This window comes from Hemiscyllium ocellatum, chromosome 13, assembly GCF_020745735.1.
Source record: "Hemiscyllium ocellatum isolate sHemOce1 chromosome 13, sHemOce1.pat.X.cur, whole genome shotgun sequence".
Lineage (NCBI taxonomy): Eukaryota > Metazoa > Chordata > Chondrichthyes > Orectolobiformes > Hemiscylliidae > Hemiscyllium > Hemiscyllium ocellatum.
The window spans coordinates 46,946,033-46,966,409 of NC_083413.1; the positions used below are offsets into that span (position 1 = coordinate 46,946,033).

At 41.9% G+C, this 20,377-nt stretch overlaps 1 protein-coding gene across 5 annotated transcripts in view; it reads right to left on the minus strand.

Annotated features, from left to right (window-relative positions):
• The window catches only part of LOC132821532 (inactive N-acetylated-alpha-linked acidic dipeptidase-like protein 2), a 973,299-nt gene that overhangs the window by 252,013 nt on the left and 700,909 nt on the right, over positions 1-20,377 (minus strand). For all 5 annotated transcript variants that reach the window (XM_060834141.1, XM_060834143.1, XM_060834142.1 and 2 more), the window contains one exon: positions 7,723-7,919. In XM_060834141.1, coding sequence (XP_060690124.1) covers positions 7,723-7,919 — 197 coding nt within the window. The remainder of the gene's footprint in view (positions 1-7,722; positions 7,920-20,377) is intronic.

A 20,377-nucleotide genomic window follows, 5' to 3' on the forward strand; every position in this document is an offset into this window, starting at 1 on the left:
CAACTCTTGGCCCAAAGCCCTGGTAGTTATGGCAATGCAAGTGCATATGTAAATACCATTTAAATGTTACAAGAGTTTCTGACTCAGCCACCTTTTCAGACAGAGAGTTCTTGACTCACAGCCCACTCTTGGTGAAAATGTGCTGTGAAATGTTTTTTAAAACAGAGTTTCTGTTTTGCAATGCATGGTCTAAATGTGACAGAAGCAGAACCAATAATTCATAAGAGCATGGGAAAATAAACCTGAAAGTGGGAAAATTACACGCTTATAGGGAAGGAATGGGGAGTGAGATCAACTGGAGCGTTCTACCCCAAAGCCAGCACAGTCCGGACAATCTATAAGGCCACCTTCTGTGTTCTATCCTTCTACAAATCTACATCACCATCAGACCTCTCTGAAAGGTACTGGTGATTTAATGTCTACATTTTCAATCCATAAAAATAACACAGATCAAGCTGTCACTTCCCACTCTGTCCATCAAGACAGACATGTCTGGTCCTACCAGTCAATTTTAAACTGATATTACATGAAACTTACAGAAAAATATATATAATTAGTGTAATTTTTCCATATTAGTAATTGGTTCACCAGTCCTCCTTTTCACTTGCCCTTTTCTCACCCACTACCCATTTCTTTAGCGTCCTTTATTGTCACTGTTTTTACCAAGGTCCATTGTTCCCTGCCCACCATTTCCTTCTATTATCCAGTTTCCCACAATACCAAACTATGTTTTATATTCATTACAATTTTGGATCGTTAACAATGGGTGCAGAGTTGTGTCTGTTTCTTGAACATTATTCATTCAGAAGGCTTGGCCAAAAGTGTTTTGATGGATACATGGTCATGCTGTAAGGTGAAACTGTGTGTGAAGGAAGAGGATTCAAAACATATTCATCCTGACATAGTGGCCAGATATTTACCAAATGACAGGCAGCCCTCATGTTAGCAACAAGTTTGGGTTTTGCGCTGCATACGCAGGTGACTGGACCCCTCGGAAATTGTCTATCTGTAGCTAATAAAGGGCCAGTTGGCCTGGCAGCAGGCAGGTTCTTTAGATACGGTCCCCTTTTGTCAGATACTCAGTGGCTGTTTGATTGATCCATTATCAAGGAGAGTCCTGTAACTGCCATCCCATCACCCTCCTCCTGCAACCCACTCCTCTTGCTCCCACATCGTTCTGTTTCTCTGATTCCTGAAGAAGGACTCATGCCCAAAACGTCGATTCTCCTGCTCCTTGGATGCTGCCTGACCTGCTGCGCTTTTCCAGCAACACATTTTCAGCTCTGATCTCCAGCATCTGCAGTCCTCACTTTCTCCCAGGTTAGTGCCCACCACTTCATCAACCATGAGATTGTCAAAAGATTTGGCAAGTGTTTGTGTCAAGAGATGACTCAAGCAGATCACTCAATCTCCAGTCAGTGACTGAGATAATTCTCACCGCCATAAAATTCCATCTACAGAGGGCATTGAATGGGGTGCTGATTAAGAAAGCATGCACCCAAGAATAACTCAGAGGTTAGTGTGACCTCCATGGAAGTGCTGCAACAGGTTGCAAAGGAATGAATAAAAGTGCTCTTCTCAGTTGAAGAGAGGAGGAGGCTGGGAAACCTCATGAGAAAAGCATGGGCAGAAGTGGAAGGGGGAGTCAACAGGCACTGCATCTCATACATGGTGCCAAATGTTATAAGAACCGCTTTCTGACTTATCAATCAGACACATCCTGGGACCAGCTTTCACAGTGAGATGTACAGTTGCCTCACATTAAAGTTGATCACTGCCTTGCCAATACTGAATGGCTATTTGCAGCTATCCTCCCAGTGCCATGATGCTCAATAGGAAAATGAGTGAATGAAATGTATGGCAATCTGTCAGAGTCCCCAGAGGCTGTCCACTCACCGGGTTATAAAATAGAGGAGTCAATCGAGGTTATTAATGAGTTAATGCTTTTGATTTGATGCACCCATTTGATGCAGGAGTTACATAGAACATGGGAACAGAACTAGGCCATTCAGCCCTTTAAAACTGCTTTGTATTCTCGATCATAGCAGATCATTTACCTCAGCACATCGTCCTGTGTATACTCCTAATTGCCTGATGTCTCTAGCTTACTAAAACTGAGCTCCCATCACTTTCTGAAGATTCACTACCTTCTGAGTGAAGATATTTCTTCACCTCACATTCCTAAATGACTTGCCTCCTATTTGAAATTGTGTCTCTTGCTTCTAGACACAATAGGGAGGGAATATATCCTTTCTGCATTGACCTTGTCTTGTCCTCTAAGGATTTTATAAGTATCTATGAGATTGCATTTCATTCTTCTAAGCTTCAGACAGTAGAGGCCCAGTATCCTCAAAGGCCAACTCCACCATCTCAGGCATCAGTCAGGAACCTCCGCTGTACTCCCTCTGTAGTGAATATCAAAATTTTCTAATCAACCTATTCAGAGATGCTATTACACAACTACAGAGCAGGTGAAACTTGAACCAGAATCTCCTGACTCAAAGATAGGGATACTACCACTGTGGCACAAAAGCCCTCCACCAGCAAGTATAGCCTTACTTAGGCATGGGGACTAGAATTGCACACAATTCTTCAGGTACTGTCTCATTAATGGTTTATAAAATGGAAACAAAACTTATTTGCTTTTATACTCTTTCAGTAAAGGCAAAGATATCATTTGCCTTCCAAACGGCTTGCTGCATCCGCATGCCGGACTTTCAATGACTTAAGAACAAAGTTTCTTTGGACACCAGGACTTTCCAATCTCTCACTATTTAAAAAAGCACCACTCCACCATTCCTCCTATCAGAGTGGACAACCAAAGGTTTATCCACACTATTCCATCTGCCATCTTCTTGCCCACTCACTCAAACTAATCTCCTCTTTACACCTTTTCACAATTCACTTTCCTACTATGTTTTATGTCAAACTTGGGCAAATTAAAATTGGCCCTCACAACCAAATCATTTGTATGGATTGGGAACACTGGGGCTCAAGGCACTGAAGCTTGTGGGATTCCACTTGTCATAGCCTGCCAACATGTGAATGATCCGCTTACTCTTTCTGTGTTTTGACCTGTTACCCAATCCTCAAAACATGCTGAGTGCTTTAATTTTATTCAGTAACTTTCTGTATGGATCTTTTGAAAATCCACATACATCGCACCCATTATTTCTTCCTTATCACTTCTGTCAGTAAGATCCTCAACAAAATCTATTGGGTCCAGCAAGCATGATTTCACCTTCCAAAAACCATGCCGACCATATTACAACCAGGTGAGATGGAGTCACCTTCTCTCAGTCAGTAGCAATGAATACCTTATCTATTTCTTTAAGTACACAATTACCATGCTTGAATTAACACAATGATTTCTGCAGCAAAAGCCCAAGTGGAATTTATTACTCCTGCAAAAGAAAACAACAAACACAGACAAATAGTAGTGATCAGCTTACAAACTAAGGATAGGTTGGGATATTGTAAGGTAACAACAGAAAACTGTTTGGAGCTTCTTTAGAATGAAAATACCTGAATAGAAGTGGTTACCTGGTGAAGCTGTGGGTGACCCTGAGCTCTCAGTCAGTGGTTGGTGTTGACACACAGGTTTTTTTTTCACCACTGCGCAGTTTCTGAGCTTGAAGTTGAGAGAGACAGAGAGTTCTAGCTTCCAGGCCCTCCTATCCGACAAAACCAATTTTCCTCTGCTGCTCAGAAGCAGCTGTAGGTCCTTGTATAGTTGCATGGTATGCTCAATGTTTTGACAAATCACACATCACACAGAAAAACTTCTCACCTCAATATGCAACATCTACAAAGATGTCAATCAACTGGGAGATGTAGAGCTAAGTTTTAGTGTCCTTTGATAACAATGTTAATTTTGGATCAAATTCTGCCTTTTTAACTCCATTCTCTATTTTGACCCTAGGATATTCGAAGCTTTGTTTCTGCTGCTTTCCACTTTCATTTACAATTTTTCTACTTCCCTTAACCAGTTTTGTTTATCTCTCAGGTTCCCAACCCCTGACAAGTTAGCTTAAGCCCTCCCCTAGAAAATATTCTTACATGGAACTTCATCCTGATCCTATTGAGACGTAACTTATGCATCCTGTACAGGTCCCACTTGTCCAAGAACTGATCTCAATATCCCGGATTAAAGCTCTCTCCTGCGCCATTTAGCAAAATACTTATTTGCTTAATTTTACTATGTCTACAATTGCTGCTATGTTGTGCTGAGAACAAGCCTGAGATTTTTGCCTTAGATGCTTTGCTTTCTAAGTTCTTCTCTGGCTTTCAAAATTCTGCTTTCAGGACCCCATCTTCAACTCTGATGATGTCATTGGTGAGACTGTGACCCATGATCTCTGATCTGCCCCCAGAAGATAATGCTGCAGCCATCCCATGACATTCTTGACCCTGGTACCAGGAAGGTAACATGACATCCCATACTCATGATCAATAGCTCAGAAAGATCAATTGGTTCCCCTTATTGTTCAATCACTTTTCACCACTGGCCTTCACTTTTCCTCCCTTCCACATATACAACTGAGCCACTTGTGACACACACAAAAAAAAGTTCTTGCCACAATCATCTGAGTTTCAAATTGCACAGCAAGATTTTGCAGCTGGACACATTTTTTCTGATCATGTGGTAAAGAATTGATGAGCAGAAGAGCCTCTTCTGTAACATATGATTCTTGGCAATGGGAAGCATCCATGATTCCTGAGGTGGGCATTCTAAGCAGCCAAGCTGTCATGTCTAAACTTTACTTTCTGACTCTCAAATTGAAGACTAGAAAGTAGAAAATAGATTTATTCACCAGTCAGCTCCAGAGGATTCGCCATTCATAAGAGGATCAGAAGATGCCTGACGCATTGTCACATGTTACATGCTCACGGTAAGGACAGAAGACAAGTGAGCCTTGAAAAAAATCAGGAAGCAGCTGATCTCAAAGTCTCTGCGTGCTCTTTTTCAGCTATGCCTTGTATTTATGATTTTAGTGATAGATGTGCTGGATGCAACTCAAGAAACAAACACAGTCTTTATACAGACAGAGGTGAGAATCCCACCCCAACTTGATAGGCCATCCTAGGTTCAACCACAGCCATTTCCCACACAGAAGCATTTGCATAATCTCATCGAAAAAATTATTTGAGGTCTCACTAGGTACAGACTTGATGAAAATCAAATCACCATATATATACACACACACAACTTTAATCTTCTTATAATGCATTCTCTAATGGTTTGCCTGGTCATTCTGCAGCAATGAGTCTTTATCAGATGGTGAACACTTTAAGTGGAGGGCATGAAAATATGTGCACAAAATAAGAGCAATAGTGAGTGCATCCCTTGGACAGATTGGGCAGGATTGAAATTATAAGAGTGTTTAATTAAAAGGGCATCAAAGCTACTTCAGCAGTTAGACTAACACAAAACAAAATACTGCAGATGTTTGAAAGCTAAAACTGAACTTAAAAAAATTACTGGAAATATTTAGCAGCTGAAGTAGTACTGTGAATAGAAAAAGAAAGTTAACTTTCAGATTGATAACCTTCACCCTCCTCCAATTTTTACACCCAGGATGAGGAGCCAGTGGTGTGCTCAACATGGTCATTATTCTCCAATGCTACCCTCTTCTGCAGCACTAGGTTATGCAGTGCAGTGGACCATCATAACACAATGGATTTAGAGTGAGGGTCTCCCCCCCACCCTGATTTTTATAGCTATCTAAATGACATTTTCAGATTGTCTGGGATCAGTTCCATAGCTGCCTTTGCTGTCGAGTGACAGTTGTTGTTGGTGTCTTCTGCCTTAGCGTTTGTGACAGTCAGCACGTTTGAGGGGATAATCCTAGTCATCTAGGAACAATGTACACAGTTGTTCGAATGTTCTGAAGAGCTGAGGCACCAAGGAATAAATCAGGATAACTTCAATGCAGTAGCTTCCCAGGAACCTTGCAAACACCTGGAGGATCTTTCTGCTGTTGTTGCCCCTTGAAAATAGCTGTTCACAATGGGTCCTAGTTGTGGGAGCCTTGCAGGCTGTAAGCTCATCAGGAGGGAATCCTCCATAACCGTGAATCCAAATGAACAGTCTGGACTGGGCAAGACATGTTATATTGCCCAATTCTCTGGTACATGGCCTCACTCAGCAGCTTGTTGTAGCAATTGGCCACTGATTCCACAATCCATCATATGTCTCCACATGATGCCTGGAATGAATCTGAGAAGTTCACTGCACCCCATGGCCACCTTCACTAACACAGGAAATAGGTGGCCACTACCTTTCATTGGTTTCAATTCCTCCCCCACATTGTACTGGTATCATTTGCCTGGACAATTGTACTCTTCTATTGACGCTTCAAAATCTCCATGAGCTAAATCTCTGTTATAAAACCATCCAGCACGGAAGCACCTTCAATGACCATCAGCCTGTACTCGTGACCCTATGTACATTGCTCATCAATGTCCCATCATGAGGCTGGCGCTCCTCTAGCTGTTGCAGCCATTGTTCATGTAGAAACAACTGTCTCTCTCTCTCTTTCTCTCCTTCTCCCAATCTCCTCTTCACTGAAGGAGTCGGATTCTTTTATTAGATTACTTACAGTGTGGAAACAGGTGCTTCGGCCCAACAAGTCCACACCGACCCACCGAAGCGCAACCCACCCATACCCCTACGTTTACCCCTTACCTAACACTATGGGAAATTTAGCATGGCCAATTCACCTGACCTGCACATCTTTGGACTGTGGGAGGAAACCAGAGCACCCGGAGGAGACCCACGCATACACGGGGAGAATGTTCAAACTCCACACAGTCAGTCGCCTGAGGCGGGAATTGAACCCGGGTCTCTGGCGCTGTGAGGCAGCTGTGCTAACCACTGTGCCACCGTGCCACCCACCGCTTTATGAATTGAAACCCTCAAGGTTTAGAGATTCTTCTAAACACAACCTGTACTAGCTGAGGTGCACCTGAAAGACGCTCTCTCAGTAGGTGATAAAGGGTCACACTTTGCAATTATTAATCCTTTGCCTGCCTGTTTCACAATGCAGACAAACTCAATGACTGCCACTTCCAGCTTCCGATACCACCACTAACCTCTCACTGTGTCAGCAAATTGCTGATGCTCCACAGACACTGAGAATTCCAAAGAAAATTTAAACAGCATTTCAAAATCACTAATGTTGGAGATGCACTCTTACACAATGGAATGGAAAAGTCACAAAATTAATAATGCAGAGATCCAGGATAATGCTCTGAGAACATGGATTCAAACCACATCATGACATGGTGAAATATTCAATGAGAAGAAATTATCTGGAATTAAAAGCTATCCTAATGCCGACCGTTTAACCATTGTCAATTGTCATAAAAGTCCATCTGATTCACTTAATATCCTTCAGGGAAGGAAATCTATGATACATACCTGGTCTGGCCTACATGTGACTCTCGACACAGGGCACTGTGCTTTTGTCTTAACTGTTCCCCTGACATGGCCTCAACAAGCCACTTAGTTAAAGGGACAGTTAGGAAGGGACACTCAACCAGCAATACCAACAGGCCAAGGATGGATAAAAAAAACACTCATCCACATTCCATGCCTGTAAATATTCCAATAAAATTCCACTTCTTTTTTCTTAAGTAATCTGCATGCGCTTTGTGTTGAACGACATTTTCTTCAAAGAGTGAGAAGAAAATACTCTTAAGTTATATAATAATCCCTACCTCTGCCCATTCATATGAGCCAATGTTGCCAAAAATGCTTCCTCCCCAGGAGCAAAACAAAATAGTACGATTTGGTCGCCATCTTTTCTTCTGAACCTGGGTCATCACAGTCCTGATTACTTCAGTAATTATGGAAGTGCTGCTGGTCCAAAGCTCTTCACTGTTACCATGGTGACTGCCAACAATGACATATTTATCTGGAAATAGAAATATATCATTGTGTTCATTGAATGTTACTAAACGACTCTTCATACATGAAACACAGGAAATACATTAATGTTTCAAGTCCAGTCACCCTTCATTAGAACTCAAGTAGAATTGTATTTCTCAAAACATCTCACTTCTCATAAAGAAAAACATTTTGCGTATGCTATCATCTGCAGTTACATGCTATGTAAGTTACCTAATGCCATTCATTAGTAACAATAACACGGCGTTCAAAGTGCCTCGTCAAAGTCTGCAAAATCTCTCCTGTCTGGCTTTTAGATGCTCAATGAGATCAAAGTAATACAGCTTGTTGTAACCTTTTCCTGGCACTCAAAGCAGGTCACAACTCTTACCTGCTTCTGTACGTAAAATCTTTCCGCAGGCATTTAATAGTTTTGCTCCTACGAATACAAAAATATTCCAATTCTGTCTTATATCTCCTTTCATTTCATCAACAGGGAGTGGAAAATACACAGCCATTTTGACTCATGTTCTAGTTCAAAACTGCTTCTTTTTACTTCGTTCCTAGTTTGTTTTCAGCAGCTGGCTTTCCTACACCATAGAAGTACACAGACCTTCAGTTGCACTATTCTTGATGCCAAGCATCAAGTGACGTGCATTAATGCTACCACAGACCGCACACAATATCACTAGCGGCTGAGGTACAGGTCTTATGACAATGATTACAAACCAGTGTACTTCATATAATTCCATTTTCTGAACAACTTATGTCTTTTAATTAAAAAGATATTTTTATAACCTTGATCCTCCTATCATGTTATGAATGAGATATGTCATAATTACCAATTACATTTTATTGTGATAGCAGCCACTGGCGACCACTTGTGATGCTCCCTTATGTGGGTACTTCTGAGGTGTTCCCCTTACACTTTGGGAACAATGCACTTCGGTTAAAACTCACATTTATCTTTAGTTATACGTAAAATGTTGAGAAACATTTGAACACAATATGGTCCAATTTCAAGTGGAAAAACCAGAAGTATAGGTAAATTGCATTTCTGCCCATTCAGTTCAGCTCAACCACTACTTTTTGAAAGGGCCACCTCTGTAAGAAATTTCTATCTGAGCTAGGTTAAAGTTTTCATTGTCATATTAAAACAGGGAGATGCCATTGTGACGGAGCTGCTCCTTTAACAAGGTTATATTGTCCTTGACTTTTTTTTTCAGAGAAGTCGTAAAAGAAACAGACTTCGAAAAGTCTAAGTTGAAGGGTTTTAGGGCCAGTTTGATTATAGCTAATAGATACTGCCTCAGGCAACAAGCTTTCAATTTTCTTTTAAAAACATTTGTACAATGAAAGGGGAGTGGCCATTTCTCCCAGCTCAGTTTTTCTCTAGTTTTTTGCAGTAGTGTTGAAAAGCTGCTGGGCCCTAAAGGTCTCTCTGGTTTCTCTCCTGTAAGACCCTGGGTTTGATTTTACCTTTTGTGTCAAGGCGTGTTTATGGGGATTGTTGCAAGTATTTAGAACAGCATCATAAAGTTGGCATGATCTGTTGGGTTTTCAGATCGATTAAGTTATTCTGTATTCTGTTCTATTTTGTTCACATTTCATTCAGTAATCTTGTAAATAAATTCTGTTTTGTTTAAAACTAAGTGGGTTGGCCATCTGCATCACTCCTGGAATACCCACGTGCTTAAAACAACAAGCAAGATTAGAGTCTGGGTCACTTTCCTGAAATGCTTTGATGGGGTCTGGCCTGGTCCATTACACCATGTACAAGTGAGTGTACACAGACATTTTGGTCAATCATGGCAGAAAGCTGATTTGCTTAGCCTGATCAAATGGGTATTAGATGTCTTTTGGATGTTGCATGCTGATAGGACATCATTATTTTCAGCAGAACTGTAATTTTTGCTTGACGATCTTTTGGATTTTTCTTCATTACTTTTATTTATGATATTCCTTTTTGCAGGTATATTGTGCTATTGGTAGCATCACACCCACAGCAGGCATATGTACCTGTGAACTTGAACTTTGTATAATTCATGCAGCTTTTAGTTTCAAGTGTTCAAATTTAAAGTAATTTTGCAACAAAGTGCTAGTTTTATTGAAAATTACTAAGTCAAAGAGTAATAGTTATTATCTGAAATACAGACACAAATATTAAAAGTCGGTAGGCATGACTCTTAGGAAGATGAAAATAAGATCACTCCATTATTATTGAAATAATTCAGTGGTGATTGAGAGGTTCAGTTGAATAGTTAGGCATTAGAGTATCATTTTAATCCTCTAACTTTTTCCAGGGTCACTAACAAGCTTAAACGAGTTGAAATCCGTTTCTGGCATGCAGGCATGGTTGCCTAGGCCAACATTTATTGAGCCAGCCAATGCATAATTGCCCGGGAGAAAGTAGTAGTGAGCTACATTCTTGAATCACTTTAGCCGTTGGTGTGTAAGTACACCCATAGTCCTGTTCCAGGAATTTGACCCAGGAGGAAACAGTAAAATAGTTCTGTGTCAGCCTGGTGCATGACATGATGATGAACCCAGGCATGTGCTGCCCTTGTCCTTCTATATGGTCGAGATCATGGATGTGGGAAGTTGTGTTAAATAAGCCATGGTGAGCTTCTACAGTGGTGAAGGAAGTCAATCTTCAAAGTTATGATAACCAAGTGATCTAATTTGACCTGGATGGTGTAAAGCGCCCTAAGTGCTTTTCGAGCTGCACCAGTCGAGGTAAATGGATAGTATTTCATCATATTCTTCACTCAAACCCTGTAGATGGTGGATTTTGGGAAGACAAGAAGTAAGTTTTTCACTGCAGAATTCTTAGACCCTTTTGCAGCCACAGTATTTTATGGCCAGACATTAAGTATGCTCTCAGCAGGTTCCAACTTCAGGGAAATTTCCCATTTGAATTCTCAATTTCTTGGGAATTTCCTTGGCGTTAGATATATCAGGATTTCCACATAGTCCCATGTGCAACTCAAATCTACACTCCATTGCAACTTCAGGGCCTACTCTTCCAGGAACACAACAAGAAAGACCGATTCTCACTTGGTCTTTTTATCCTTTTTAATGTTAAAGGTGCTTTAAAAATTCAAACTGCTCCTGTTTTTCATTTACAAACAGTAGATTCAATAGTCTCTATAGCTCACAAATCGCACACACACACGGTTAGAAGTTTGGAACTAAGTTATTCCTCTGTGGCGGATTTGGTCATCAGATACCAGAGCAAGGCACACCTGCAATACTCCAAGTCATTGCTGATGATTGCTGGTTAGACCAGTAGACTAATGAAATCTAGAGAGAAAGATCTTTTGCTACAAGTTGGTTTTAACTGCTCTTGGGAAAAATCTGATACCCTACCTTGACAAGCAACAAAAAAAAATTTCAGAGATTTATTTGTTAAGTAGTATTTCTGCACACACGTGTGCAACTTTAAACCTTCGTTCTGTACATCTGTAATGAAGCTTTCTGAACTTAGGTAAAATGGCTTGTATCACAGCATAGTGCATTAGCAACGCAGCGAACAAATATGTTCTATATTTATACTAGCTTGAACTGAGACCTGGCAATCATGTTCTTTTCATCTGAAATTTTAAAAAAATTGGCATGCAAGTTTTCAAGTTTATATTGACATCAGATATGGACAGCCTTTACCTATTGTTACCTTTAATCCCAGATCTTTATTGTTATGGACCAGGCCAGAGCCCCCCAAAACATTTCAAGAAGATAGCTCAGACCCTAACGTTTCTACTTGTTTTGAGTAGGTGTATGGTGGATATTCCAGGAGTGATGCAGCTAGTCAAAATCCCTCAGATTTAAACAAAACAGAAGTTATTTACATAGTACTGAATGAAACACAAACAAAAGAAAACAGAATACAGAATACCTTAACCTATCCAAAAACTAACAGACCATTCCAACTTAATGATGCTGCTCCAAATAGTTGCAACATTCCCATAAACACTCTCTTGGCAAAAATGGGAAAATCAAACACAGGTTCTTACAGGAGATAGAGCGATGGTAGAAAGATTCAGCTTGGAGCACCTTCTTCCATACAGCTGTTCCTTTGATCAGCAGTCTCAAAACTGACTGCTTGCTCTGAACAGCTAGACTACTAAAACCAAACCAAACCAGAGAAAAGCTAAGCTGGGAGAACTGGCTACTCCCCTTTAATTGTACAAGTGTCCTCTTTAAAACTTAAATGCTTCTTTAAGTAGATAAATGCTTTCAAAATGAAGCTTCTGTCTTTACGACCCTTCTGGAACAAACCCAAGGGCAACCTAATCTTTTTCAAGGAGCAGCATTGTCACAATATGTAGAAGCCAAATACATGCGTTATGATTTTCTACAGAACTATGATACTGTGCTGTTACATGTGAGGCAAACTTTCCCACATGCGTGAAATTACCAGTTGTGGTAAAAGTTACTTTTTATACTCATTCCAATACGCATCAGAACACATGAATAGATATTTTCATCTGCTATTCACAGATCCATCAAATCATTTTTGTTAGAGCAGGCAATAACTTCACTTTTCCCTGGGGAATTGAACAACATTGTGAGAATTTCCAATTTTTTGTTCAAATGGTAAGACTCACTAACTCTAGAATATAAATCCGTGATTCAAAGAATTAGTTATAAAGGATCTAGAATCCCAACAGACTAAGCCCTGCTTGAAAAGGGGCAGGAAGCAACTATTGACCTTCAGTATGTGTAAGAAAGGAAACTTCAGGGTAGAAAAGGAAGGGAGCACATGAGAATCTGGAGCTTAAAAGTACCTTGTCGGACTGAGAGGAGATCTCCTGTCGCCTGGTTATTTAGAACACTCATAAAGAGATTGCTTTAAGAGCAAATGAGATTTAAAAAAAAGTGCCAAAGGAAATTTAAGCCCATGGAAATTGCTCTACAAGCTAATAACATGTTTAAGTTATGAACGAAGAAGACAACTCGAGGTTCGTAGGGTCTTACTATCCCCCCCGCCCCACCGCACCTCTGCTCAACTCCAAAACCACTACCCCCAATTACATAGCAATCTTAAATCAACAGGATGGACATGTGGGATACTTATGGACCTTTATCTAAGTGTTACATAGCAGTAAGTGAATCTTCTCTTCCTCAAAAGGAAATAGAGCTTAGCATCATTTGTTCCACTTGACCCACCTGAAATCTGAGCAAACAATTAAAAAAAATGCAAACCTATAAAATTAACAATGAGCTAATATTACATAGGGAACATTGATAGGGAACATTGATAAACTGCTTATCAATTTCCCTGATAAAGACTTGTGATTGTTCTTTTAAAAGTAATCAATTGATTATAATGGACTTCATGGATACTCTGAGGACATTAAAGTGATTAATTTTTAAAAAAAATTAAATAATTCTCTTACACCAGATATTCATATAATTTTCAGCTATGAAGAATGTAAGCTTGGGTTGTTTTCTTTGGATTGGCATATATTCAGAGGGGACTTGATAGGGGTACATAAAATTATATTCTACACCTCTATCAGAGCATGGACAGGTGAACAGAAAGCAGCCGTAGCTCTTAGTCAAAGGACCAATAACAAGGGGGTATAATTTTAAAGCAAAAGATAGTAGGTTTAGACAGGATTTGAGGAAATGTTTTTCTCACAGAGTGTGGTGGGCGTTTGGAATGCATGGCCTGGGAGGGTTGTTGAGGCAGGAAACCTAACAACCGTTAAGAAGTTGGATGAGCACTTGAAATGTCATATAACTTACCCACACTAAACCCAAAGCTTTGAGTGTTATGAGATTAGGGATAGTAAAGTTTTGATAGTACAGACTCAATGGGCCTAAGGGCCTTTTCTGTACTGTATAATTCGATGATTCCAAGGTTCTGTAATTTATATATGTCAAAGTTAATTGAGGGGAGAAGCAAATGATGTAACTTAATGTAGATGAATGAATTCATAATAAAGCAGGAAGAAACATAATGGCCCAGATTTTCCCCAAGGAAGATAGTTGTTGCAGCATCACAGTCAGGGGCTGACTGATGGGAATATACAGACAGACCAAAGTAACTGACTCACACGGAATTGTCTGGGATGTCAAACCTTCCAATGAGTAATTGCCTGGCATCTGAAACCCTTGGAAAATATTCCCAGCTCAAAGTTAGAATTGAAGATTGTTCTGAACCAAAGTCATAGAGATGTACAGCATGGAAACAGACCCTTCAGTCCAACTTGTCCATGCCGACCAGATATCCCAACAATCTAGTCCCATTTGCTAGCACTTATCTGCTCCCACGATTACCAGTTCCACCACAGAACACACCAGATGGCCTCCTTTTTAAAGACCGTAATTCCCTTCCCACGTGGTTGAAGATGTCCTCCAATGAATCTCATCCACGTCCCGCACCACCGCCCTCAAACCCCACCGCTCCAACCATAACAAGGACAGAACCCTCCTGGTCCTCACCTTCCACCCTAACAACCTTCACATAAACTGCATCAACCGCCGACATTTCCACCATCTCCAAACGGACCCCATCACCAGAGATATATTTCCATCCCCATCCATTTCTGCTTTCCGCAAAGATCATACCCTCCATGACTACCTGGTCAGGTCCACACCCCCCAACAACCCACCCCACCGTCCTGGCACCTTCCCCTGCCACCGCAGGAATTGCAAAACCTGCGCCCACACCTCCTCCCCTCACCTCCATCCAAGGCCCCAAAGGAGCCTTCCACATCCATCAAAGTTTCACCTGCACATCCACCAATGTCATTTATTGTATCCGTTGTTCCTGATGTGGTCTCTTTTACATTGGGGAGACTGAACACCTTCTCGTAGAGCACTTTAGGGAACATCTCCGGGACACCCGCACCAATCAACCCCATCGCCCCGTGGCCGAACATTTCAACTACGCCTCACACTCTGGAGGTCCTAGGCCTCCACTACCTCCACTCCCTCATCACTCGAAGCCTGGAGGAAGAATGCCACATCTTCCGCCTCGGAACACTTCTACTACCCTAGGGCTTCAAAGTGGACGTCACCAGTTTCCTCATTTCCCCTTCCCCCCCCCCCCCACCTTACCCCAGTCCCAATCTTCCAGCTCAACACCATCCTCATGACCTGTCCTACCTGCCAATCTTCTTTCCCATTATCCCCTCCACTCTCCTCTTTAACCTATCACCTATATCCCCACCTCCACCCACCTATTGCACTCTTAGCTACTTTCTCCCCAGTCCCACCCTCCTCCCACTTATCTCTCCACCCTGGAGGCTCCCGGCCTCATTCCTGATGAAGGGCTTTTGCCCAAAATGTTGATTTTCCTGCTCATTGGATGCTGCCTGACCGTCTGTGCTTTTCCAGCACCAGTCTAATCCTGACACTGATCTCCAGCATCTGCTGTCCTCACTTTCGCTTCTATCCATCTAACCATTCCTATTCAAATACCCATTCAGATGGCTTTTAAATGTTGCAATTGTACTAGCCTCCACCACTTCCTCTGGCAGCTCATTTCATACACGCACCGCCCTGTGTGTGAAAAAATTGCCCTTTCGGTCCCTTTTATATCTTTTCACTCTCACCGTACACCTGTGCCCTCTAGTTCTGGAATCCCCCACCCCAGGGAAGAGATTTGTCTATGTATCCTATCTATGTCCCTCATGATTTTATAAATCTCTCGAAGGTCACCCCTCAGCCTCCGATGCTCCAGGGAAAATAGCCCAGGCCTGCTCAGCCTCTCCCTTTAGCTCAAATCTTCCAATCCTGGCAAAATGCTTGGGAATCTTTTCTGAACCCTTTCAAGTTTCACAATATCCTTCTGAAAGGAAGAAGACCAGAACTGCACACAATATTCCAGAAGTGACCTAACCAACGAGCTGTACAGCTGTAACATGACCTCCCAACTCCTATACTCAATGCTCTGACCAATAAAGGAAAGCATACCAAACACCATCTTCACTGACCTATCTACCTGCGACCCTACTTTGAAGGAGCTATGAATCTGCACTCCAAGGATTCTTTGTTCAGCAACACTCCCTAGGACCGGACCATTAAGTGTATAAGTCCTGCTAAGAATTGCTTTCCCAAAATGCAACACCTCACATTTGCCTAAATTCCATTTGTCACTTGTCAGCCCATTGGCCCATCTGATCAAGATGCCATTGTCATCTGAGGTAACCTTCATTGCTGTCCATTGCACCCTCCAATTTTGTTGTCATCTGCAAACTTACGAATTATACCTCCTATGTTCACATCCAAATCATTTACATAAATGGTGAAAGGTAGTGGATCCAGCACAGATCCTTGTGGCACTCCACTGGTCACAGCCTCCAGTCTGAAAAAAGCCCAACCCTCCACCAGCATCCTCTGTCTTCTACCGTGGAGCCAGTTCTGTATCCAAATGGCTAGTTCTCCCTGTATTCCACAAGATCTAACCTTGCTAACCAATCTCCCATGGGGATCCTTGTCAAAAGCTTTACTGAAGTCCATATAGATCACGTCCACCGCTCTGCCCTCATCAATCCTCTTTGTTACTTCTTCAAAAAACTCGATCAAGTTCATGAGACATGATTTCCCACGCACAAAGCCTTGTTGACTGTCCCTAATCAGTCCTTGCCTTTCCAAATACATGTACATCCTGCCCCTCAGGATTTCCTCCAACAACCTGCCCATCACCGATGTCAGGCTCACTGGTCTATAGATCCCTGGATTTTCCTTACTACTTTTCTTAAATAATAGCACTAACTCCAGTCTTCTGCCACCTCACCTGTGACTATTGATGATACAAATATCTCAGTAAGAGGTTCAGCAATCACTTCCCAAGCTTCCCACAGAGTTCTAGGGTATACCTGATCAGGTCTTGGAGATTTATCCACCTTTGTGTGTTTCAAGACATCCAATACTTCCTCCTCTGTAATATGGACATTTTTCAAGGTGTCACCATCGATTCCCCACATTCTATATCTTCCATGTCCTTCTCCACAGTAAACACTGTTGCAAAATACTCATTTAGTATCTGCCCCATCTCCTGTGGCTCCACACAAAGGCCGCCTTGCTGATCTTTGAGGGGCCCTATTCTCTCCCTAGTCAGCCTTTTGTCCTTAATGTATTTGTAAAAACCCTTTGGATTCTCCTTAACCCTATTTGTGAAAGCTATCTCATGTCCCCTTTTTGCCCTCATGATGATCCTCTGAAGTATCCTCCTACTGCCTTTATACTCTAAGGATTCACATGGTCTATCCTGTTTATTCCTGACATATGCTTCCTTCTTTTTCTTAACTAAACCCTCAATTCCTCTAGTCATCCAGAATTCCCTACACCTCCTAGCCTTTCCTTTCACCCAACAGGAATATAATGTCTCTGGATTCTCGTTATCTCATTTCTGAAGGCTTCCCATTTTCTTGCTATCCCTTTACCTGAGAACATCTGCCCCCAATCAGCTTTTGAAATTTCTTGCCTAATACTGTCAAAATTAGCCTTCCTTCAATTTAGAACTTCAACTTTTAGATCTGGTCTATCCTTTTCCATCACTATTTTAAATCTAATAGAGTTATGGTCGCTGGCCCCAAAGTGTTCCCCCACTGACACCTCAGTTACCTGCCCTGCCTTATTTCTCGAGAGTAGGTCAAGTTTTGCACCTTCTCCAGTAGGTACATCCACATACTGACTGAGAAAACTTTCTTGTACATTCTTAACAAATTCCTCTCCATCTAAACTCTTAACACTGTGGCAGTCCCAGTTTATGTTTCAATAGTTAAAATCCCCTACCACCCTATTATTCTTACAGATAACTGAAATATCCTTACAAATTTGTTTCTCAATTTCCTGCTGACTATTTGGGGATCTATCATAGAATCCCAATAAGGTGACCATCCCTTTCGTATTTCTCAGTTGCACCCAAGTAACTTCCCTGGATGTATTTCCAGGAATATCCTCCCTAAATACATCTGGAATGCCATTCCTTAACAAAAATGCCACTCCTCCTCCTCTCTTGCCTCCCTTTCTATCCTTCCTGTAGCATTTGTATCCTGGAACATTAAGTTGCCAGTCCTATCCATCCTTGAGTAATGTTTCTGAAATTGCCATGATATCCCAGTCTCATGTTCCTAATCATGCCCTGAGTTCATCTGCCTTCCCTGTTATGCCTCTTGTATTGAAATAAATGCAGTTTAATTTATCAGTCCTACCTTGTTCACTGCTTCGTCCCTACCTACCCTGACTGCTTAACTTGCTTCTTTTCTCAACGTACCAGTCTCAGAGTGATGTCTTTCCTCCATATCTCCCTGGGTCCCTTCCAAACCGCTACCCCACCTCCTTACTAGTTTAAATCCTGCCGAGCAGCTCTAATAAATCTTTCTGCCAATATATTAGTCCCCTTCCAACTTTGGCTCAATCTGTCCTGCTTGTACAGGTCACTTCTTTCCCAGAGGAGATTCTAATGATCCAAAAATGTGAATCATTCTCCCTTACACCAGCTCCTCAGCCACTCATTCATCCTCTCTATCCTCCTATTCTTCCCCTGACTAGGTTGTAGCAGTTGGAATAATCCAGATATTACTACCCTCGAGGACCTCCTTTTTCAATTCCTGACGAACTTTTTATGTTCTCCTTTTCCCTTCCTATGTCATTGGTACCAATGTGTACAATGACCTCCTCCTAGCCCCTCTCCCCTTTTAGAGCATTCTGCACCCTCTCTGAGACAACCTTGATCCTCACATAAAGGAGCTAATACACCATTCTGATTTTTCGCTGCTAGCCACAGAAATGTCTGGTTGTGCCTCTGACTAGAGAGTCCCCTAACACAATTGATCACTTGGAACCCGACGTACCCCTCATTACATTAGAGCCTGTCTTGATATCTGAAACTTGGCTGTTCATGCTACATTCCCTTGAAAGACCATCACCCCCTACATTTTCCAAAACAGCATACTTGTCTGAAATGGGGATAGCCACAGGAGACTCCTATACTACCTACCTACCTCTCCTACCTTTCTTAGGAGGTACATCTGCAGCTTTTCTCCCTTCCTACACTGCCATCCATCACACCCTATAGGTCTTGTAAATTCCTCATTGACTCTAACTATTGCTCCAACTGATCCATTTGATCTGACAGGATTTGCAACCAAGATTTGCAGAAATAACCCTCAGTAATCCGTAAACTGTCTCAAAACTCCCACATCGGACAAGTGATTTGTGTGGGACCCAGGGAGATACTGACGAAAGACATCAATCTGAGACTGGTACTTTGAGAAAAGAAGCAAGTTAAGCAGTCAGGGCAGGCAGGGACAAACCAGAGAACAAGGTAGGACTAATAAATTAAACTGCATTTATTTCAATACAAGAGACATTTCCACTCTAATAAACGCCATTTTGCTCCTTCCAATCTACAGACCCAGAAAACTGCACCATCTTACACTACACAACACTAGTCCTGGCTCACTTAATACTTTAGATTACTTACAGTGTGGAAACAGGCCCTTCGGCCCAACAAGTCCACACTGTCACACCGAAACACAACCCATCCAGACCCATTCCCCTACATTTGCCCCTTCACCTAACATTACGGGCAATTTAGCACGGCCAATTCACCCGACCCGCGCATTTTTGGATTGTGGGTAGAAACCGGAGCACCCGGTGGAAACCCACGCAGACACGGGGAGAATGTGCAAACTCCACACAGAAAGTCGCCTGAAGCGGGATATGAACCCGGGTCTCTGGCGCTGTGAAGCACAGTGCTAACTACTGTGTCACCGTGTCGCCCACTTATGGCTTATATTTTTAAAATTCAATCAAGAGATAGATCCCAATAAAAACACATAATCAAGAAAAAACTCACTCTCCACACTATTGTTGAATTACATCAAGGCTATACTTAAAATGATTGACCCATCTGTTTCTGTGCTGTGACCTCTCCCAAACAGTTTCCTCCAAGATCAGTTGTGAATTTCACTGTTTGTTAATTTTCCCAGATGCACTCCGATATTGTGCGATACATGAATTCAAACAGCAAAGGCAGTAACTGCACAGATTCACTGCTGTGTCAGTGAGCAGTGTAGGTTTCTTTATCTCTCGCCCTTTCAGACCATGTGCTCACTGCCTTTGTCTGTCTTTCTCCCTTTTAAACGTGCACTGTTTTAACTTTCTTTCCCCAAAGTTCCAAAACAATGCAACAGCATATAAAACAGTAATTGCTGCTCCTGGAATTCGAGGAAATCACCTCCAACACCTAAAATACCTCAAAAAAAGGAGCAGCTCTTACATGCCAGCCAGGAAAGAGGTCTAAATCTGTTTCATTACCTGGCTTACTGTAAAACTGACCCCACACTTTCTCACAATGACCCCATGGCATTGTCAGAGATCCAAAACTCATCCAACCACTCCTTCCCAAACAGATCCCACCCCCTCCCCGGTACCCTGGCCTAATATCTGACAGATCCTAGACCCTTTTGCCTGACATCCACCTGCTGACCCCAGCCCTACACAGGCCACTGGACCTGACAACTC